The sequence below is a fragment of the Pocillopora damicornis genome, chromosome 8, assembly GCF_964200805.1.
Source record: "Pocillopora damicornis chromosome 8, jaPocDami1.2, whole genome shotgun sequence".
NCBI classification, from domain to species: Eukaryota; Metazoa; Cnidaria; class Anthozoa; order Scleractinia; family Pocilloporidae; genus Pocillopora; species Pocillopora damicornis.
The window spans coordinates 9,757,418-9,780,730 of record NC_142677.1 but is presented as its reverse complement, the minus strand read 5'-3'; the positions used below and the strand labels follow the sequence as shown (position 1 = coordinate 9,780,730).

At 38.4% G+C, this 23,313-nt stretch overlaps 1 protein-coding gene and 1 pseudogene across 2 annotated transcripts; both read right to left on the bottom strand.

Annotated features, from left to right (window-relative positions):
• Nucleotides 1–5,874: 5,874 nt before the first annotated feature.
• LOC149041307 (protein CFDP2-like) lies at nt 5,875–6,756 on the bottom strand. The gene has a single exon (XM_089180848.1). It carries the CDS (start codon nt 6,754–6,756, stop codon nt 5,875–5,877), a length of 882 nt encoding a protein of 293 aa, XP_089036974.1.
• Nucleotides 6,757–20,803: 14,047 nt separating this feature from the next.
• LOC149041306 (uncharacterized) lies at nt 20,804–23,080 on the bottom strand (annotated as a pseudogene). The gene has a single exon (XR_016189039.1). The product of XR_016189039.1 is annotated as an uncharacterized LOC149041306 (transcript).
• Between the last annotated feature and the right edge of the window lie 233 nt (nt 23,081–23,313).

The following is a 23,313-nucleotide window of genomic DNA, read 5'->3' as shown; positions in this document are numbered from 1 at the left end:
GTTTACATGGGAGTACATGTAAAAGAAAATAAGAAAGAAACAAAAGTCTAAAGTCCGTTAATTTTCACTTTGCTTTGTGTTTGTTAGCGAAGTATACATTTTATGCAAGGTATGGACATCGAGAGGTATTACAATAATGTTTCCATTTTTAAACTTACCTGTTTCAAACCCCTGTAACCCAGTAAATGACGGTGTGTCACTGAACATGTTTATTATTTTTAAACTGGCTTCTGATGGGTTCGGGGGAGCAGGGCCACCACCTGTCTTCTGTTCACTTTTAAAGGAACTGAATTCTCTTTCTGCGTGACTCTGGAGGTTTTTCCACTTGTCTTGTACTTCCTGCGTTGATCTTGCTGTCACACCGACGGCGTTTACCGCCTGTGAGATTTCTTCCCAAATCTTGTTTTTTTTTGCATTTGTTATACTGTTGGTAAATTTACTTTGAAGAATGTCCATATTTTCTTCAAATTTTTCCGTTAAAACGGAAATTTCAGCGGGTGAAAAGTTTGCTTTCCCCACTTTCTTCACTGGAGAAGCCATATTGACAAAAATAAATTTCCGGCAATTTTATGACGTAAACTGGCACAAAATAAATTATAATTAATTAATATAATTCATTTTATGCTTAATTGCGGATTAGTAAATCGACCGAGTAATCTCCCTTTGAACAACCGTTTTTTAACCAACGATTAACTAACCCACGATTAAGAAATTTAATCGCCGATTAGGCCTAATCGGTGATTAGTTTAATCGCGGTTTTGAACAACCGGGCCCAGATGGCTTTCCACATTGATGTAGTATTATTTTTTTGACAATATTACTGGCACCATCAGCCATTCCATCTTCAGTCCTAATATTTATAACTAATTCTGTTCTTTCACCCTCTGCTTATGAGAGGGTTGACACAATCTGTTTGGTTTTTGGATCATTTGGAATTTGCTTCATGATTTTCTCTCTAAGCTCTAATGAACTGGCTCCTAAAACACTATCAAGAGCTTTTATTGTATGTTTGACACCAGTTGCAGCTTGATGTGCTTTATAAATAAACTCATTTACCTTTTTGAATAAAGAAATGAGGGATGTTCATGACTTGGTTGTCAAGGTGATTCCAAACTTTTACAGTGGCAAAGCGAATGTTGAATTTACCATACTTTGTTTGATGGTATTAATGTAATAGGTTGATTTAGAAGCAAGCCTGGTATTGTAAGAGTGCATGGATTCCACTGTTTGAAAAAAATTTGCAAAGGAAGATGGAAGAAGATCATAGTAATAGTGATACACAAAAAGTGCATTGTGAAGGATAACAAGATCAGTTAATGTAAGAATCTCTAATTCCTTAAAGAGAGGCTCAGATTGTTCATCTGGTTTTGAGAAAGTTATGGTATGTATAGCTCTCATTTGGAGAATTATTGAAGGTTTAAAATTAGAACTATAAGTATTGCCCCAAATTGATAAACCTTAGGTGAGGAAGGGGTAAATAATCGAATAATGTAATTTATGTAATATGTTTCTGTTTGCATAATATCTAACTTTTGATAGTACTCCAATACCTCTTGAAACCTTCTTGTTCAATTCGTGTAAGTATGGTTTCCAGTTCAAATTGGAGTCAAAAATGAGTCATAAATATTTAACTTGATTATCAGATTTAACAGATGTATTGGAGATTCTATGATTCAACTTATGAGCTATTCTTCTTTGTGGAGAATGGAATACCACAAAGCTGGTTTTTTCAATGTTCAAAGATCATTTGTTAGCATATAGCTACTGGCTTACCTTTTCTAACTCTACATTTAAGTTGGTTTCTAGATCTAGAATGTTAGAACTATTAAGAAGCAGGTTTGTAAAAAGGTGAAATTCTAAGATGTTGGAGTATTTGGGCATATCATTTATTTATAAAAGAAAATGAAGTAGGCCAAGCACTGACCCCTGTGGTACTCCACATGTAACAGTTTGGTAGTCAGAATTAGTACCAAACAAAGAGACAAACTGTCTTCTGTTACTTAAATAAGATGCAAACCAATGATTTGCAACACCTTGTATGCCGTAATACTTCAACTTGTCTAATATAATTCTATGGTCAACTGTATCAAATGCGTTACATAGATCTAAGAAAATGCCACAAGAGTTGGTGCCATTATCGATTGATCTTTGTATCTTATTGGTCAAGAGGAAAATAGCATGGGTGGTGAAATGCATTGATCTAAAGCCAAACTGATTATTGTGTAGAATAGAAAATTTATCAAGATAGCTAATAATCCTATTATACATTAATTGTTCAATTACTTTATTAAATATGGAGAGTAAGGAAATAGGTCTATACTTGGAGACTAAAAAACTGGACCCTTTTTTGTGAATTGGAACTACTCCAGCTACTTTAAATTGATCAGGCACCAAACCAGTAGAAAATGAGCAATGAAAAAGCAGCTGAAGAGGGATTGATAAAATACCTTTTAAAGTCTTAAGATAGTAGCTTGAAATACTAAATGGGCCACAAGCCTTGTATAGTGACCTAATTATACTCTAAATGTCTTTTGAATTGGTAGGTGATAAGAAGAAACTAGAGGCCTGTGGTTTATCTAGATAACAATTAAATGGTACATTTGGCTTAGGTGCAGCTGATGCCAAGTTTTTTCTTCATGTTACAAATCATATATTTCATTGAAATCAGGATGCAAGTCCTGTATTCCTTCTTCTTCATCTTGGTATTCACTGCTTAGTGCTCATGGTGCTAATGGTGCTAATTGGTCAAATGTACTTGAATCTTCATCTTCAGTAGCATTTAGCTGCTTCTCAATATCATCAAGGGCATCTGTACAAATAGCATAATGCTTTTTTTGTTCCTCTATAACATCTTTAAGAATAAGATATCTTTAAATGTAAGATGAGGAACTGCTGAGCAAGTCAGTCTTCTCGTTTTTCTAAGGTGTGAAAAGCATATTGAGTTCTCTGTAGTCCTTCTCAGGGTCAGATTCCTTGTTTAAGAAGACACTTCTAAATGATCCTAGCCTTCACTCACTTCTTACACTTTGGCGATTGATTGGTGTTTTCATCTTCATCATCGTTGTTGTCATCATCATAAGTCTCAAATCTACATCAATTTTCAATGATTTTTTCTGAAATCTCTTGCCACGTGAATCATACCAGGCAGCCCAGTCTGCAAGGGATACATGTTCAAGTTTTGTAGGTCTGTTAGTGTATCTTTTCAACAAACCACTTGTTTAAACATCTTCATCATCCATTTCATTGATGTCATCCATGGTTTTTAAAAGTTGAAGTCTATCTTCTGGTGGAGAAGTAGCAAAAACAACTTCATGGGAAGATTTGCTTGTTGGAAGCTGCAACAGAATGTAAACAGCTTCATGCACACAGATCTCTTTGCTATTTAAAAAGTGATTTCCAATATCTCTCACTTGTTGTTTTGTAGTAGAGTTGCATTTTCGAGCCTCTGCACAGGCATTCCTTAGAAGCTCACTCATTCCTTTTTGTGCTGTTGAAATGTATGATACAATGTACATAGCATATGCATAAACATCTAACACAAACTGGATGTCCATATTGGCTCTCCAGGCTTGAAGGCATGCTGTATTATAGATATTAATATGTAGCTGATTTTGCTGTCTTCACATATATTGTTGGGCATTTCAGAGATGACCTAATAGTTAGAATGTAGTCTTTTTCACTGACACCAAGTTTAATGAGTAATTCATCAAAAGAGATATCGTCACCCTCTTTCATGCTATTTAACTGCTGTTGAATTGATTTCAAACAGGCTTTGTGTTCTGCTACAGCACTAGTTCGAGTTTCACCATCAATTAGACATAAAATCCTTGTGCACTTCATGGGGGGTTGGAGATAATTGAAACGGCATTCAGCTTTTGTACCTTCATGGCATGTATGAGAATGCATGTGCATTTGCCAAGAAACAAGTTGAAGTAATGTTGGATTGTCAATTGGTTTTGAACAAGTTATGATGCTGTCAATGAATGCTGTGATGTCTTCATCATCATCATCATCATTTACACCAAATACTAGGGCATTTTCAAGCCAGATAAGCATGTGAATATGTGGAGATCCCTTTGTTGGTATTCAACTCGGTAAAACTAGTCAGCTATTCTACCTAATGGTGCTTCTTTAGCCATAAAAATTTTTTGTAGGAATTGGCTTACTTGATAGTCAGTGTCTGCCACCGAGCAGCCTGTATTACCATAGATGGTCTTACATTTAACAATGGGGCAGAACTTTTATATTGTAACTTTGGTAAAAGTGAAGAACAGTTCCCAAAAGATACTGTCAGCTGACTGTCAGCCGACAGTCAACCAACTGTCAGCCAACTTAATGTTGTCTGAAACTGTTAATTTTTTTTGAATAAGTTTCCTTTTTTGTGCGTGTGTGTAAATGATGTGCCTCTAAATATGTGTGCATGATCACATTTTACGTAGTGTAAATAGAACAATTTCAGTAGCATAAATATCAATTGTATATGAAGAGTACTCTAAGTAGTGTAATGCAATGTACATAGAGAATCCCGTGAAAGGAACCTGAATGTAGTTAATGTATCATGTTGTAAAGACTTATTATAATAAAAAATAATAATAAAAAAATAAATAAACAAATAATAAAAAATGAAATAAATAAATACAGTTGAGAATATGTACATGGAAACACAAGGCTGAAGGTTTGGTATGACTCTAAATTCATTACAGACATGTAACTATCAAAATATCTAGACAACTAAATAGAACTAAATGTGGTGGAATAAAAAATTAGTGCAAAGTATCACATTGATTTACATAGCCTTGTGACAGTGTTCAAGTTTGCTTATCATTACTGCAACCAATATCCATCTCTTAAATCTCCAAGAGAATAAAATTACCAACAATGTATGATATACAGAATCTAGCTGTCTGTTGACTTTTACAAACTTTTTTTATTTCATTATTTTAATTTATTTTTGTAAACAACTGCATAGAGTGCCTAATATTTGTCCACTTCAATTTGATTTTTTTTTGACGAATTTTTGCTTGCTGCAAAGCTTTCTAACTCCTCATCTCTGGAAGAATTGGCTGTATTTGTGAGGTCAATGTTGACGATTCGCTTCTGTATTGCAGCCTTTAGCTTGCTTGATTCTTCAATTTCTTATTCAATCTCTTCATTTCCCACCTGATTAAGAACAGTTGAATCCAAATTGCTCAAAACTGCAAGTCTCTCGTTTAGGGTATCTTCCAGTGTTTTTCAACTTCCCATTTCTCAAGTCCTTGTATTCTTCCAACAGTTCATGTACTTTTGCAACGGTTTTCCACTTAAATATCTTCTGTTTAGGTTACAGGATAAATAACTTTGATTTTGCGTTAACAGAAGCATAATGTGTCGAGGTGCTGTACACATTATAATATAAATGGACCCATCAGATGCGAGTTAACCACTACTGTACAGGAAACGTCTAGTACTGTACTTGAAACTTCTTTTAATGATCTCGCTCCTAATAACTTGTTTGAGTACAAGATTCATAAATGTGTTTTTGAAGTTTTCAAATGCAAGGAGTACTGTACAATTACTTTAAATTTAACAAATTAAAATTTTATATGCTATTTTTGTAGTGATACAATGAGTTTTCTATGATTTATTTTGAAGGGAAGTTATTCATTTTAAAAAGTGGCCTGTTTACAAGCTGATGTAAGGGAAACTTATTTCAAATAACTGAAAGTAAGATTGGTAGCAGTTCAGAGATTTTATCTTGTAAGTCAGATAAGTAATTGGATTTTTTCAAACGTGGTCATTGCTTGAGTGTAATGGTTTTCATTTTCAGTATCTTTCCTAAAAACATGTTGGAGTCAAATGGTGTTGTTTCATCAACTTTGTTTATTTTTATGGAAATTACACAATTGCATGACGCCTGGTCTCCCGAAGTGCTTCCAAAGAGCTAGATGATGGATTACGCTGGTAGTTCTGCAGGGCATTCCTCTTTGCTTTGATGAGCGGCTGAAGAGTTGCGATGTTTGCATTGAACCAATCCTGGCTTTTGCGTACACTCTTACCAAAGGCCTTTAATGCTGCAGCAAGGGTGGTGTCCTTGATATGGCTCCAGTGGTCCTCTGTGTTAAGCTCCAAGCAGTCTCCGAGTTGCGAGCTCAGGATGTTGTTGAAAATAGAGACATTTTCAGGGATGGCAGTGGCAGAAGCATTAATGCAAAGTGTAGGAGATTGTTTGACGCGATGGAACTTCTTTGGACGTAACTGGATCTTTGTGCAGACAAGGGAGTGATCAGAGTCACAATCAGCACTGTGGTATGCCCTTGTAGTATGAATGTTATTACGGTGTTCCCATCTTGAGATGATGAGGTCGAGTTGGTGCCAGTTTTTAGATCTGGGGTGCATCCACGAGAACCTATGGTGCAGCTTCACGCCAAAGAATGTGGTTGTAATACTGAGGTGATGATAGGTGCAAAGCTCCAGAAGGCATTGACCATTTTCATTGCATTTGCCAACACCAAAGTGACCAAGGCAATCAGGCCAGGAGCCTTGATCATTGCCCACTCTAACATTGAAATCGCCGAGGAGAATCAGCACTTCGTTGTTTGGGATATGTTTGATAGCATCATCCAATTGGCTATAAAAGGTATCCTTGGCATCGGTACTCGAAGTCAGGGTTGGAGCGTAGACAGAAAGCAAGTTGGTGGGACCTAGATCGGTATTGACTTTTATGTGCATGATGCGCTCAGACTTGGTTGAGCCTGGTTCCACCATCTGTACTAGCATGTTGCAAAAGCAAAACCAACTCCATGTACTCTAGGCTCATCTTCATCTCTGCCCAGCCAGAAAAATGTGTATTCCTTTTCTGTTAGGCTTCCGCAACCAGCTATGCGTGTTTCCTGTAAAGCAGCGATATCAACTTTGAGCCTAACCAATTCTCCGCAGATGACAGCTGTTTTGCGTGCCCCATCAATGTTGTGTATGTCCTTGGTAAGGCCGGTCAGCATCGTTTGGATGTTCCAACTCCCAAGTGTAAGAGCTGGTCTTCTTCTAATAGATCCTTGATTCTTAGGTGAATAAGTCACAGCCCACTTGTCAGACTGTTTCCAGACTTAAGTCCTGCTCACCCCAGCAAGACAGGTGGGCAGTGGTGGGAAAGCACCTTATTGACTGGGGGCTGCCCAGTTTAAGCGAGCGGTAGCTATCGAATGGGCCTAAAAAGCCCCTCCCACTGACAGGAATGGCCCCTGGCGTCTGGCTCTACGCCAATCAAGCCATGACTTAGAACCGGTAACTGCCACTCCCCGGTTTGTTTCCATGCCTGGCGAAGCCATAGGGCATGCTGAAGTTGCCTCTCCATGCGCTTGCCTGGGCAGTTGATATGGAGATACTGGTTTGCCCAAGTCCCAGAATCCCCCTCTTGGTCTTGCTGGTAGAGTCCGAAGGAAAGGCAGGGCCAGTACATTCAGGACCAGGTTGACTGCAGGAGTTGCCAGTAAATGATATAGCGTCAAAACTGCCTTATGGGGCTCCACTCCGGTTTTTCTGTCGGGGTTTGCTCCCTTAGCCTTTGGCTATCCCTAGCCACCACAAGGCAGTGGGACCATAACCCTGGTTAAGGGAGGCTAAGGTTGTGCTAACACTTGCCCAAGGTGTCCACCCAGGCTAGTGGAGGGAAGGAAGTGCCTTATTTTTCCTTTTCTAGACCGGCTCCAAGCAAGGTCTAGCCACCACCCTTTGTAGCTGTGGCTACTATTAAATTATGCATGTCCTCCTTGCATGTCCTATTGGATTGTTTGATTAACCCCTGTGTCGCAGGTGTTCCTAAGGCCCTATGTTTCATAGTTATACCATTGTTTTTGCAAAAGTTATCAATGTTTTTATTAAAAAATTATTTTCCATTCTTGCATACTGTTTTTGGGGAAATCTTTTGGTGTAAAAGTGTTGCTGTTAGGCATGCAATACATTTTCTCCAATTTTAGCTGTTAAAGGGTACTTTTCGTGTTGTGTTTTGCTTTGGTGAATGAGAAACTTAACAAAATGGAGAACAGATAGCAAACTCTTCTAATTTAATCACGGCATTCAAGCACCAGGTCGATCACTAGGTAAGTCATGTACAAACAATGAGCTGTCCTTAACAAACTTAAGCTAGAACGATTAGTACAACATGCTCCCTTTTTAAGAAGGTTTTAGGACCAAAAATCAGCATACAAACATAGGCACATAAATCTTAAAAAATGAAGATCCTTACATCATTGTGTTCCCAGTCAGCAGACTAATAAAGTTACAATCCTTAAAAGTCAGAGTCCTTTGAGAGAAACAATCCCTTGAAAGCCACAATCTATTGAAAGTAACAGTCCTTTAAATGTGAACACAGTTTTATACAAAGTCTGGGTGTCTCAGCCACTTGATTATACATCCAGAATGTGCTCTTGTCAGTGGTGGTGGTGAAATGGCTTGTTTGGCTCTGGTTGTTTCCTCTTTTGCCTTTCTTTGGTATCTCTTTGTCACTGCTACTGACAGGTGGTGATTTTCTTACTACTTCTGTTTGCCAGAGGTTTCTCTGAAGGTATTGATGGAACAAGTAGTGTTAGTTTCTTATCTGACAAGTTTGCTGGACACCTTACAGGGATCTGCACCTGGGGTTGCTGCTGATGATCCAGTATGAATCTGGTGAGGTATCTTTTGACAGTGAACCAGATGGGTTTCTCTGAAGGTATTGGTGGAACAAGTAGTGTTAGTTTCCTATTTGGTAAGTTTACTGGACACCTTACAGGGTGCACTTGGGGTTGCTGCTGTGGAACAGTAGCATAACGCTGCTTGATGTTGCGCTTATTTTGTCTAATCCTTCTGTTGGTCTTGTCATTGATGATCCAGTATGACTCTGGTCAGGTATCCTTTTACAGTGAACCAGATGGGTTGGTTTGGCAGGCAGATGTAATTGTCCTCTTCATAGGCTTCAGATGCGTTAAGCACTTTTCACTAAGTTGAGACTTTTGCTGATCAGTCAGTGGAGTTGGAGTCATCCATACTGAGAGACGGTTGTTGATTTGCTTGCAGTAGAAGAGCTTGGCAGGTGATGATAAAATGTTGCTCACTGGAGTATCAAAGTATGTTGTCAGGGCTTTGGTGATATCAATGTCACTTGTGCTCTTCAGAATCTGTGAGACAGCAGCAATTGCCATTTCTGTGCGACTGTTACTTTGATAATGTATGGTTTGGATGTTACATTGTCGAGCTGATCACAAAAGGAGTGAAAGTTGTCAGATCTGAAGCATGGCCCATTGTTGGAAATGATTTTCTCTTATACACTGCCCGTTAAAGGCTTTTTCTCTGTGTGATAATGGCACATTTTAACAAATATGTTAACTTTCTGGCTGATTTCTGCTTAATTTTCTTGAAGCTACTTCTGTAATTTGCCATCCCCTGTGGGAGATTTGACTGTGTGCATGGGACAAGACTTGAAATAGTTCTCATTTTGGAACAACTTCCTTTTTGCTTTCTGTGAAGAGTTGTTGCTGTTTATCCATTTCTTTCAAGGTATCATCTGTTGTTCCTATTTCATTAATTCTTCTTGTGGCTTGGATCAATCATCATCTCCAAAAAGGCAGAGTTGTCTCTGTCTTTTTTAATTCAAGAAATTTTTGGCCGTATTATAGAATTAATCTTCAACATAACAGGTTAATCATGAGTCTTTTGTCTTTAGTTGGCTTTTCAATTCCTCTATTTGTCTGTAGAAATCTGCTTTGCTTTCACAACTACATTCGTGGAAGTCGGCCATTTTTATCGAAGACTCAGCATTCGTCTCTTGTCTGTGGATTCAAATAAATTAAATCTTGACCGAGAAGAAGCTTAGGACAAATAAGTTCTTACTATAAGTAATAAGTTCAAACTAGCAACGATTTCTTATGTGGCGTAGTGGAGATAAAGGTGGGCATCAAATCTGGAGGTCGCTGGTTCAAGCCTCAGTAAGGGAAGGTACATTTTTTCTTGGGGGGGGGAGGGCTGGGGCCTCAGAGGGGAGGGTCATCAGTGAAAGTGAGCACCAAAGGGGGAGGGCCATACCCTCTTTTTCAGCTATTCAAGGGGAGGGTCACACCTTTTCTAGAATTTTTAATGGGGATTTTTGTGATGTTATTTTCCATTTTTCTTTAACAGACTAAGTTTTTTCTTTTCAACTTGTTTCTTTTAATTTGGTGCAGGTACTAGTTTTACAAGGTTACTGGTGTCTACATGTATATTATTCCATGACACAATTTTCTTGGAGTACTTGTGTCCTTTTCCGTCCGTATCGTGACGTACTTGACTCGGGTATGGTTTCTTGTTCCAGCTGTTGTCTATCCGCTGCCTGATCTTCTGAGTCATTAAGCTCTGAAAAGTTACTAGAAGATCCAACAGTGCCCTCTACCCTGTCGCTGTCACTGTCACTGTCAGACTCTGGATTTGAGTCAGAGGGTAGCGGAATGTTTGTCTGTTTTTCCTGCACAATTGAAGTCAAAATCTTACTGCCAATATGAGTCTTCACAACCCTCACTTTCTCATCTTTCTTCCCTTTCAATAGAATATTGTGATGATTAATATACAGTTCAAGTTCAGCTACTCTTAGGGTTGACAATTGGTTTTTGTGATAAAGATCTTGCCAGTCAATGTCATTGTATTCCTGTTGCTTTCTTGCTGTACGCTTTCTGTCATTCTCTGTTCTCCGCTTATCTTTTCTTAGTTCAATGTCAGTCAGATGATCAATATAGTCTGCAACTAACTTTTCTGAAACAATATATTTTTCAAAAAAATTTGGTCACTTTTTTATCCCCGGCTTTGAGCGTACCCTCTTGAAACATCTGTTTTATTTGAGCTCTAGGCTGATAATCATCAGATTTGCGGCCAGTCGTTTGTGTTTTTGTACCTGGTAGGTAGTGACAGTCAGGAAGTTTACTGTGATCAGGATAGGGTTGTGGAGTAGGTGTAGCGGAAGTAGGACTTAGAAAATCAGTTGCTCGACAGTATTCGCATAGCTCACCGTTTTTCTCTTGACAAGACATTTTTCTGTACTCTATGTCCAGTTCCCCTTTCTTGCAGAGCTCCTCTTCAAATGAAGCTAGTTTAGCAAAATATCCATGACCAGGAACAGTGTTTTTCTTATTGTTTGGAGCATCGTGATACTGCTTCATAAAATCGCGGTTATAGAAAATCATTTCCTCTGGCTTATCCACCATCATTGCCGACATGTATCCCCGTGGTACTGGAGCATCATCAACACAACGAACTACTTCTGCCACAGCCCAAGCATTTTTTTCCATGTTTGCTTTCCTCTCGGTTTCAAGCTCTGAATTTGTTAGAGAACTAATCTCATCCACAGACAAACCATGCAGTGGCTTGTAGATCTGCCACTTGAGGCTCCCTCCATCACATAGAGCGTCTCCTATGCAAGCATTGAGCCTTTCCGCTTCGTTTTGGCCTGAATCCTCTCTTGCTTGGTGGATTCGAAGCACTTTGTCGCTATTATGGATTCTTGCCTTTTCAAGTAAACGCCACCTACATTCGGCACTTGATACGCCAACTCCAGGACCGGTGTCAGTGAGTTCCAGCATCCAGGGATACACAGGTGGCAGTTGAAAAGAAGCAATGTGCCTCAAAATGTCATTACATTGCATAACCACAGGTTTAAGTGTATTTTCAAATTCTTTGCTTTTGACTTTCCACATCTCAGCTTCGGCTTTCTCAATGTTCTCTAAGAGAGCGTTTGCCTTCTCATAAACATTGACTCCCAAATCTCTGTCATTGTCTTCCATTTCTCCGCCCCAATTTTCTTTTGCAGATGTAACCTGCTACTTCAAAGAACGCAAACGCAGCCCTTCATACCTTCTAAAACTACAATCACTTGCTTCAGTTACTGACTGCATGTCAGCGTCTGTGGTAGTGTCAATAAAATAGAATGCAGTGTCATGAATTCTAGCGCACATCCCTGGAAGTTTCTCTGAGCAATTCGTATAGTTTCGTGGCGGAAGGTTGCTGGTTGTGTGAAGATTTGGCTTCTCCCATTGAAGCCTCATGCTATTTGATGCCCAGGTGGATGCATGGGTTGGTGCGTAGGCCTTGGGCTCCACCACAACAATGCTATCATCAGTGTCTGCAATTATGGTGACCTTACCATCTACTACCTCTGTCTTTTTACGGATGAGTATGAACACTGATGGTATTAGGTATACTGATGCTTCTGGATAGTCGTGTACTAGTAGGGCTCTTGCCAGGGTCTTGTCAGATGGTTGTGGAATCGTTTGCTGCCTTGCGCCCTTTGCTCCCTCATATGTTTCAGGTTGTAAATAGGCTTTTTCATCCATACTTATGCAGAGGCTTGCGTCTCCATTGGTTGCAGAGGAAAAAATCTTCCTTAGCAAGTTTTACGTGTTTCTGTTGGTGATGCGTGCACTCGCTTCTGTGGTCTTCCATCTTGGGGGGTTTCTTGCTGCACCACAGGCCCTTTCCTATATGCCGCTTGGCTTGCTGTGATCTTTTATTTGTTGGTCTTGCTCTGGTTGGGACGCTTAACACTGATCGAAGGAGTCTTTTTCCTTACTTGTATTGGCAATAATTGGCTATATTGAGAAGATCCCTTGTCTTCACCCGGTGATGTGTGCAGAGAACAGATTCATGCTGCCTTCTGTTAATTGTAGCCTTATCTTCAATGCATTTTAAGAGCCACTCTTCATCTTCTGAATCCAGTTCTCGTTTTCTGCCTGCATCTAGGCTTCGCCTTGTTATTCTTTGTTCGGCTACAAGGCGACGACCAGTTCTCCTGACAGCTTGATTGAATCGTTTTTGCGCTTGTTTAGTTTGGCGCTCCAGTGTTGAAGCATTTCTCTCTAGTGACTCTTTGAGTGTGATGATCTTTTCCTCTAGATCCGCAATACGAGCATCTGTCCACTTTCTGCGTATCGACTCGAGTGTTTTCTCTGCTTCATTAATCTGTTGTTCAAGCTTGGCTTGTTTGCCTTTGTACCTAAGTTCTACCATGTCATTTGCTGCAATGGTGGTATTTTCAGAGGCCGCTATTCTTTCCTTGACATCTCGCAACAGTTTTACAACTCTGTCTGGTTTCAGACTGAGGTCGTATATTTCTGACCGAGATTTTCCAGTGCAAACAAGTAGTTTTGTGATCGATCTGTCGTACTCAGTCTCCATGCTTTCAAGAGCAGATGATAGGTCTTGTGCTGTTAAAACGGAATCGATTTCCTCAGGTATAACATCTTCCCAATCATCCTCTTCATGAATAACTATTAGCAGCTCACAAACATCAAGTTTTTCATTATTCAAAATAATAAAACGTCGTTCAGATTGGTATGAATAAATCAAAACTCCTAGCCCGGTTTCTGCGCTCAGAATTTCATCATGAAACTCTTGCTTTGAGATACTGTTTCCATAAGAGCTAAATAGCTCAAATGCCCTCTCAAACAGTATAACACCACTTGGAAGACTTTGCTTGTGTTTAGTTGTGCTGTACTTTGTAAATACTGGGGCAAGCAGCTCTTCCAAAGCAGCACGCAGACCCAGCAACTTTTGACATCTGGTTTCACTTTTTGTAGAGTTGATTAGGGCATTAATCCGGCATAGATTGTCTTGGCCAGAGAGAGACTGCAGTGAATGAAGAGTGGTGGCGTTTATTCTTGTTGCAGTTCTCACCTCAGTCCTTCTTTCCTTGTAAGTAAGGCGATGTGGATTCACTATGGAAGGTTCTTCCAGATTTCCAGGTATCGTTGTATCAGAATTATCAGGTTTGTTGCTACTTAAATCCATCTAACAGATGTATTCTTGAGTAAATCGTAATAAATTCTTTTTCACAACAGCAGTGGAATTCTACGTGTCTGTGCTTGCGCAAGCTTTTTTATCAGAGGAAATGGCCATTGATTTGGCATGCCACTATCAAAAGCATATTGTGTTGAGAGGAAGTGACACTTCGCAGTGGTCAGGCTGTGATGCTTCTTCAAGAAAAACACTGGCTTGTTCAAAGCTTTTGAGCGAGCGCTTCATGGCTATAAAATGTGAATACCTTGTGTATTATTAAAAATAAAAAAACAAAAAACAAAACAAAACGATTTACTGTTTTGTGTCAGTCTATTTAAAGAGCACGGCTTTTAAGTGTCATGGCTAATTGGCAAAACAATGTATTACATTACAGACTGGATTAAAATTAACAGGCCACACTCAAAGACAATGTTATATGTGTAGTACTTTTATTTCTGGCAATAAATTTAGGAAATTTTTCTACAGCAGTAAATTTTCGTGCCAAGGCTTTTTCAGTCTGAACGTAAGCTTATTCTGTTTTAAGTCTGCTTGTGTTTTATACAGATAAAAAGGACCATTGCAAACATTTTTTTACACACCTACAATAGAAAGGCTTGTCGCTACTCTGACTAGTCTCTGAGAGCAAATAGAGAAGGAATACAAGCGTTCGCCGCTCGCAAACATAAACCGTCAGACATTTTATAATAGCGATTATTGAGAGTGTATGGCTCCAACACAAAAGCAAATATGGAATTGAAGCAGGTAGATGCATCAATCGCTCAAAAACATAACACTTTATAGTAGTGACTATTGTGCGCCCGCTAAAAGGGATTAGTAATTTGTTAATCAGTATAATGTTACATGTCCCTTTAAAGAACGTGTGTTGTCCACATTACTCAGCATCACTTTCTATGCTATCTTCTTCATTGCTACACGAACTGCTACTTTCACTCTCCTTTTCTAGTTCTTGTGTTTTGTTATTTATAGTAGTGTCCATTATCCTGTCGAACTCTTTTAGAGAGTGTGCTGATAGGTTCTCTTTCATAAGCTTGATGGAGTGAGTAGTTGCTGAGGTGCTGTCAAGCATTGACACGAGATAACGAACCTCAAATGCCTTTATACTTGAAACAGCACTGAGAATCAAATCTCCATGATCTATTACATAGTCTTCGTCACTCAGAGTTTCTTCATCAACGTTTAAAATTCTTGTTTTGATTGAGCGATTATAATTATAATAATTAATGCGGATGTTAAAATTAATGCGTTTTTGATATGGATGAAAAATTATATAGTTTGTTTTCTTAATATTTAGGAAGAGTTTATTAGCGATTAACCAGCCGACAACCTTAAATAGTTCACAGTTGATGATAGTTTCGAGAGATTTTAGGTTTTTATCAGCATATAAAAGGTTAGTGTCATCAGCAAAGAGATAAAAGGTTAGTTTGTCAGAGGCCATGTAAATGTCATTTACATAAATAAGAAACAGTAGGGGACCAAGTACACTCCCCTGAGGAACGCCGCAAAGGGTATTTTCCTTTCTAGATACGTGGGGAAAAACTTGCATGGTTTGGATTCTATTTGACAGATAGGAGGAGAACCAATCGTTTACTATACCACGAATGCCGTAGTGGGATAATTTATGAAGGAGGATAGCGTGATTGACAATATCAAATGCTTTTTGAAGGTCAATAAATACACCACAGGAGAACATTCCCTTGTCCATGTTTGATTGAATTTTGTTAACAATATCAAGGATTGCATGCTTGGTTGAGCGCTGTTAACGGAAACTGTACTGAGACTCATAGAATAGGTTATGTTTGCTAAGAAAGGACTTTAGGCGGTTGTACATAATTTTCTCGAAGAGTCTATTAAAGACCGAAAGAAGTGATATTGGACAATAGTTCCCCGGTTCAGCTTCATCCCCATCCTTAAATATTGGAATGATCTTGGCATGCTTAAGTTTGAAGGGGAAAATACCCCTTTGAACCGAGTTGTTTATAAGAGTTGCCAGAGGGGCTGATATAATATGACATGAACATTTAAGTAATCGAGTTGGACACGAGTAAAGTCCATGGGACTTGTTTGTTGGCGTAAGCATTATTTCAAGCTCGATTTCAGAAGAAAGAACAGAGTCAAACACAAAAGAGCAGGAAGGAACATTTAATGGGAGGTGATCACGAAAAGACTTATCGCTTCTTGGTAGATCAGAGGCGAGATGGTTTCCAATAGAAGCAAAATGGTGGTTGAGTATATTAGCATTTTCTAGGGGATCATGGGATATCCCCTGGTTTAAAGGGCATTTCATTGCCGCAATCACCTTCGCGTTTTTCTTCTTATGGTTGATCAAATTATTAATCCCTTCCCAGGTCCGCTTGAGGTTCTTTGTATTGTTTTGGAAATAAGTATGGAAGTAAATTTTTTTACTAAGACAAGTTAAAAGAGTTTAATATTAGCCCCGTCAAGAAGTTTATTTTTCATTTTAATGGATTTTCGAATTCCTTTTGTAATCCATGGTTTAGAAAAAGATTTGAGCTTCTGCCGGGATATTGGTTTTAATGGAGCGTGCTTATTGATCAATTTATTTAATTTATTGTAAAAAGAAGAGAAAGCCTTATTGATATTAGTTTCATTACGGGAGACTATGTCAACCCAATCAATACGTGACAAGTCGTGTATAAAATTTTCTTCAGAAAATTGGGAAAAATCGCGCGCAAGAGGTCTATCGGGTATGCCTTTGACTACAAGCGAGCTTGTTAAACAAAACTGCGAGAAGTGGTCACTAATATCAGAGATTATATTGCCACTAATGATCTTCTCATTAACTTTGTTTGTAAATATATTGTCGATTAATGAGAAAGAATTTCTATGCACACGAGTTGGTTTGTCAATACAAGGAGTTAAATTAAGGCTCTGGAGAGTTAGAAGAAAATCTTGTGCATAGTTGCAAGAGTCAAAGGAAAGGAGATTAATATTAGTGTCAGTCATGACATATACAGGCTTGCCAGTAGCTATAAGGTTTTCTGCGGTTTCCTCAAACTACTTTAGGAAAAGCTCAGGTGAATTATGCTGACGATATAACACTCCGCAGATTATGTTTGCTACATTTGTTTGAAAAATTTCAACCCATAATGCCTGAAAAGCTTCATTAGAGCTTTTCTCTAAAACTGTGTATCTTATTTCTGAATCAATATACATGCCGACGCCACCCGCTGAAAGAGGTGTTGGGACGTATTCAAAAGTGTAACCTGGAATTTCAGGATTGAAGTCCATAGAATTTGCATTTCTAATTCTGGTTTCGGTTACTCCAATAACACTGAAATGATAATTAAGTTCATCAAGCAAATGGGTTTGGAAGTTTTCGAGATTACCTTTTAAGCTGCTAACATTGTTATGAAAAAAAGATAAATGACTATCAGAACGTTGTTCATTTAACTGATTTTTTAGCCAACAAAAACTATACGGGGAATAGTATTTACAGCGGATAGGATAAATAGCAGAGAAATCTGTATCGTAAAATTTACTGTTTACAGAGTTCAGACTGAAGATATCAATGTTATATAGGTTAGGTAGTCGTTCAAGATATTTTTTAGAAGGAAGGTTATCATTTGTTAAGAGATTATTATATTTGCCATGGCACTGGATTATGGAGCTCTGCCCATGGTACGGTAATTCAAGGAAGAAAGCTTTATTTTGCTTAACTTCGGTTGAAATTGGCATTGCTAAATATTAGAGCACTAAAATCTTCTAGTTACAGTCATACAAATACTTAGCTGAGCGCTTCCTGTTCATCTTGGATGATCTGAGAGAGATCGTCAGGGCAATGGACTTTTAAAGAATGTGAATCTTCTGATTTGCGAAGGAAAATGGTTCCGTTTTTGACCCAGCAGAACTGAGAACCAAACCTGGTCTTGAATGACTTGGCGTTCCCATACAACTCCTGCATTCTCGGTGTAAGATGGTCAAGGATCAATATTTTGGACATGTTCTGACTCTCTTCTAAACCAACGTCTCGAGCCGCCACACTCGAGGCATGCCATCTCGCTGCCATGACATTATTTCTCGCGAGTCTCCTTACGAATTTGGAAATGATTGGTTTGGGGTCAGAGCGAGAAGAGTCACGAAAAGGCACTCTGTGAGCAATATCAATGTCTTGATCAATGAATTGATTCTTGCATCACAATATGTCATCAAATTCATAAGTAAATAGCTGCAAAGTGAGGAAATCAGCAGAAGATAACTGGTGATTGCATCATCTGGGTGTTCATGATATACATTTCTAAACATGAGTGTCCAGTAATGTACATGTTGAAATGAATTTTACCCCCACAGAAGATAAAAGTCTCATAAAACAATGATTGAACGCATACTTGAATGCCATTCTTTTTCGGTGCATATTTTGTCACCATGCTGTTGAAATTTTCCAATTCCCTAGCATGCTTGTAAATGTATTACACAATAAGAATTAAAATAAACCTGGACCTGGAAATTATGGCTTCAGGTATGACAAGAAATGTCACTGGAATTGAATGTAGAAGTGCAAGTTGTCGAGCCCCTTAGGGTCCAGAACAATCTTATGTAAGGCGGCCATTGGCTTTGAAGATTTATGTGGGTACTTTCTGGGTGTCTCTTCTTTAACATGAGGGCCATGCTTGTAAGCTGACTCAGCCAATGCTGAACATGTTCAATATTCTCCTTGAAGAGAATAATGACTCAAAATGTAAGATTATTTCAAGTCTGAAGTTACCAAACAATAGGGAATTAAGGTATGAAAAAATGCGTAAAATACTTCCCCAACTCAATAAGTCATTGTACATGGTGTTTTAAGTAAGAAAACATAGGGATCATTTCTAAATTTCTAAAAAAGTTGTTTAAGCTCAGTCGCTTTTTGAGCAGGAAGCCTTTCTCTGTCAACTGTAATTACCAAATGAAGTGCTTTGGTCAGCTTCTTTGTTTTGTGCCATATGTCCAAGGAATGAAACATATGAAATGCTGGAAATTTGTCTGAAAGATATTAAAGAATGCTGTGGTCTAAACATTCAAACATACTTTCTTGAAGAGGATAGCTGCAATAATAAGCCATGTATTTACGTACAACCAGAACAGTTTGTGTTCTGGTGTACCGTAATAAATGATAATAAAATACAACATACAAGGAAATATGAGGAAAATACCGAGTATCTGTATCTGGGATAAAGTTAAGCCACCGTAAATAATATAAAGTGAGAAATTAAAAAAAACTTAGAAATAAAAAATAAACAACAACAATAACAATAATAGAGCATTACAGGTTTTTCTGAGAAGTCACACAGCCTACCTTTCATATCCCTGACAAGCTTGATTATGGTTGAAGAGGCATCAGTGCAAAGCTCACCCAATGGAAGTTCTAACACCAATCGTTCCAGTAGTCTTCTCAGAGCCTCTCTTTCCATTGTGGTGGAATTGCCTCCAGTTTCCCTTTTATCAATCACCTCCAAGTCAAGTAACACTTTTGTAGCATGCTCCAGTAGAGTACGAACACAGTATCATGCAATGTGCCCTGGTGAATCATTCTGGCCATCACCTCAAATACAGATGTCATTATACCCCTTTAAGATCTCTAACACAATCTGCCGCATTTTGGACCACATGTCCCTAACAACAGGCAAGGCACACTTTGTCTGAAAACTGTAAAAATTGACTATGAAACATAAGACAAATTCAGTGCTTTGCAAAGCATTGCAAACTTCGAGTAGTTGTTCCTTGACAACCTAATAGACCTTATGCATAATTGACTATGCGTGCGGTGAATTGTGGTCTTAGTAGTCACGCCTGTGTAAACATTTCAATATGGCCACTATAAAAAGTGAGTGTGCTTCTGTTGATCGTTGTCCTTTAGATGCTGTTAAATCCAACGAAGACCCTAGTTCTTTTGAGAACTCTTGCACGGGTCTTCAGAGATTTGACAGTCCTAAAAATAACGGCGAGTGTGCCTTTTCTGTGCCAGTTTTGGCCAAACAAAGTGGAGGGCATGGTGGCTTTACATGTTGTGTGCCTGGATGTTTTTCCAACAACAAAAAGAATCCCAAGCTTTCCTTTTATAATTTTTATAATTATAATTTTATAACGCTCCTTGATGCCTTTATGCCTGCGGCCAAGAGCCTTGTTTATTATGGCAGTGATACAGATGCAGACAGGCTAGTTTCAGGGAAGGTTGAGAAACGTGGCTCAAAAAGGTCTTTGTCATTGGAACAGGAGTTCTTCCTTGTGTTGGTAAGGCTTCGGCTTGGACTTCTTGAAGTAGACTTGGCCACTAGAGCAGGTTTGTCTCAGTCTCAGCTGTCAAGGATTTTTATAACATGGATAGACTTTCTTCATTCCAAACTGCGATGCTATCCAATTTGGCCTAGTCGAGAATCTGTTCATGAAACTATGCCATCATCATTTAAGGAGATGTATCCAACAACATGGGTTATGATTGACTGCTCAGAACTGTTCATTGAAACTCCTAGCTCTTTTAGAACTCAAAGTATTACCTATTCAAATTACAAGCATCACAACACTGCTAAGGGTCTGGTGGGTATCAACCCATCTGCTACTGTAACCTTTGTAACAGATTTATATGCTGGAAGTTCAAGTGACAAGCAAATAACCAATGACTGTGGTATTTTGAAATTGCTTGAAGATGGGGACTCTGTTATGGCTGATAAAGGATTCAACATTGAGAGTGACCTGCCAAATGGAATCTCACTCAACATACCACCCTTTCTCCATAATAAAGAGCACCTGTCACTTGAAGAGGAGACAGAAACTTGAAGGATTGCTTCAGTCAGGATCCATGTGGAACGGGCAATAACCAGAGTTAAAAACTTTAGAATTTTAAGTACTGTTTTCCCCATTTCAGTGGTAGCTGATTTGAATAAAATTTGGGTAATATGCAGCTACCTCACAAACTTTTTACCCCCACTTCTTGTGGAAAAAGATTAATACATCTTGTATTTATCCAAAATGACTGGAAAATAATAGTAACATATTTATTTGAATTTACTTCATATTTACCTGTAACGTTTTCTTGTCGTTAATAGAATTCCAAGCTTATAGTTAAGTACTCCAACTTTAATTCATTACATGAAGGAAGAATAAAGGAAAAATAAAAAGAAGTTATTTCTAGGGGCATTTTTTCCTCCCAGAAAAATATGTCCTCGTCAATTCGTTCAATGTGCATATCAACATTAGTGTATACTACAAAATCAATCCAATTTAAGTTTAAAATGTTCAAAACACCTTGGCACTGAAAGTAATATGGGTGGTTTTCTTTAAGTTTCAAACCATTTTCAGTTTGTTGTAGACAAAAGTTTTTTTTTTACAATTAACAGCATCAGATATGCACAAATCTTTACTAGCATAAGGACACTTAATCTCTATACATCCCTCAGGGACACCATTTCTCATCACAATACCATCTGGACTACAGCCCAGCCATGGCCATTTGGGACTGACAACAAACCCACAAGATCTAACAGTTTCATCTCTCTTTGGGATCTCTTCATACTTCTTGATTGCTTTGCTTTCATTATCCAGACCCCACTGTAATGGTGTTGGTGCCTTCACAGCAGGATTATGTTGCTTTGTAATTGACTGGATCAGTGATTTTGGATAAAGTGACTTTCTCCTATTAATTATTTTTCCAAAAACAGATGCCGTAACTCTCTTTGACCGCTCTGTGTACCAGCGATGATCTTTGCTTTGCTGCATGGTACTGAGACAGATTTCTTTAGCAGCAGATACTGTCACACCAACAGATTTTATGGCATGGTTAAGCTGCTCATCATTCAAATCTGCAGGAGGACAATAGCCACTGGGTACATTTTTAAAATTTCTTCAACCAATATGTACTCTGGCATTTGTTCCAAATTGCCAGTGCACTCCTCTGGTAGTCTTTGTCTTTTGCCTACTACAAGAAGTGTTAAATAATTCACAAGGTTTGTAACTGCTTGATTCAAGAGCTTTGCAAAAAAGTGAAGCCTGGGTGACTTTCCTGAATGCATTACTCATCCTTTTGATCTCTTCCTCTGTGACAGTCAGGGCAAATGGTGGAGTGGCACAATATTCCTCCCTAATTCCTTTAACTAAACACCTCTTGCTTGTCTTGATAAAATCAGCTTTTTCGAGCAGCAGATGATCAAACTTTACTGCTTTATCTAAAGTTTTTGAACTTCCAGAAGGTATAGTCCACTTCTGGGGAAGCTGAGTGCATGTGAGCTCAGTGGGAATAGCTTTTAAGTTCAAGTTAACAAGGTTGCTGAAAGACACCAACCCAGTGGATGCATTTTCCAGGTCCTGCAACACTTTTGGGGCATTCTCTGCCAAAGTTTCATCTTTTTCCTTCTCGGATGGTTTTGGAGCATTTGCAACCCTTTCACTGGTTTGACAAGAGTGTTCCAAAGGCCGATCTAAAGTCAACTGTTCGGGATGCTGGGAGATTGAAGGGCAGGGCATGTGTTCCAAACATTGCTCTGAGGTCAGCTGTGAAACTGCAGGGGTTCCTGGGCATACAAGGAGTGGGATGATTCATCTTAAACTGGAATTTCAGTGCACTGTGATGCTTCAAGTGTGGAGTGCTGAGCTGATTGGAGTGGCTGTCCTGACAAAGGTATTTCACATACTGAAAGGGAGGGATCATCCACCATTGTCAGGGTTGCTTCCTCATCTGCTATGCTGATATCCATGTCAACAGCATTATACTCATTCTCAGCTGCAGAATAGTTACCCTCACTGGATTAGAAAATTAAAACAAACAATTTACATAATGCACTTGATGAAGAAAAATTGTTCAAAAGGCTCTCTGGTTTTGAATGAAATCATGAAAGTATGCTAAATTAGAGTGTGCCAAAGTTTTTTGGACAAAATTATACCTAGGTCAATTTGTGGCTCTTTGATGCTACATCCAAAACATAAACAAAATATTTTTGAATGTGCTTTAGAAAAATGACAAGGCAGTACATTTTATGTAAAAGGCAACAAACCAAAATCTGTAAAGCTTTTCATGAATGTCTGTATAAATTCTGTTTATGTAACACCAAAGCACCATAAACTACAAAATCCAAGCAAGTGTTTTTTAACTACCTGTTACTGAATTCAGATTCCTCCCTGTCATCACAAAGTTCCTAAATGACCGAATCCATTCTGTGAAAATGAAATCATTGCATTTAATGAATGATACTACGAGAATCACCAGCTTGATAGTCTGCACCTAAGTCATCTAACATGTGGAGCATGTCCAAAATTGGATTGTTTTGATACATTCTTTTAATGAATACTCAATCCACAAATAAGAGAAACATAACAGAATATTGTGAACAGTACCTGTCTCCAAATTTAAATTTTAAATTTTTTTGTCTAATTTTTTATCAAATGTGACATTACTAAAACCATATCAATCTCTTAAATCTCTATAAGGAATATACAGCATCAAGTTCTCTTGGTTGAACTTTACATATTTATTTATTTAGTTATTTTAATTTACTTTCTTTCATAACTAACTATTGAAAGTGCCTATTACAAGGAAAACTTTTTTAGACATACTTT

What these genes read in the sequence shown, in the direction of transcription:
- LOC149041307 (XM_089180848.1), bottom strand. Translation starts at nt 6,756, where the DNA reads ATGCTAGTACAGATGGTGGAACCAGGCTCAACCAAGTCTGAGCGCATC.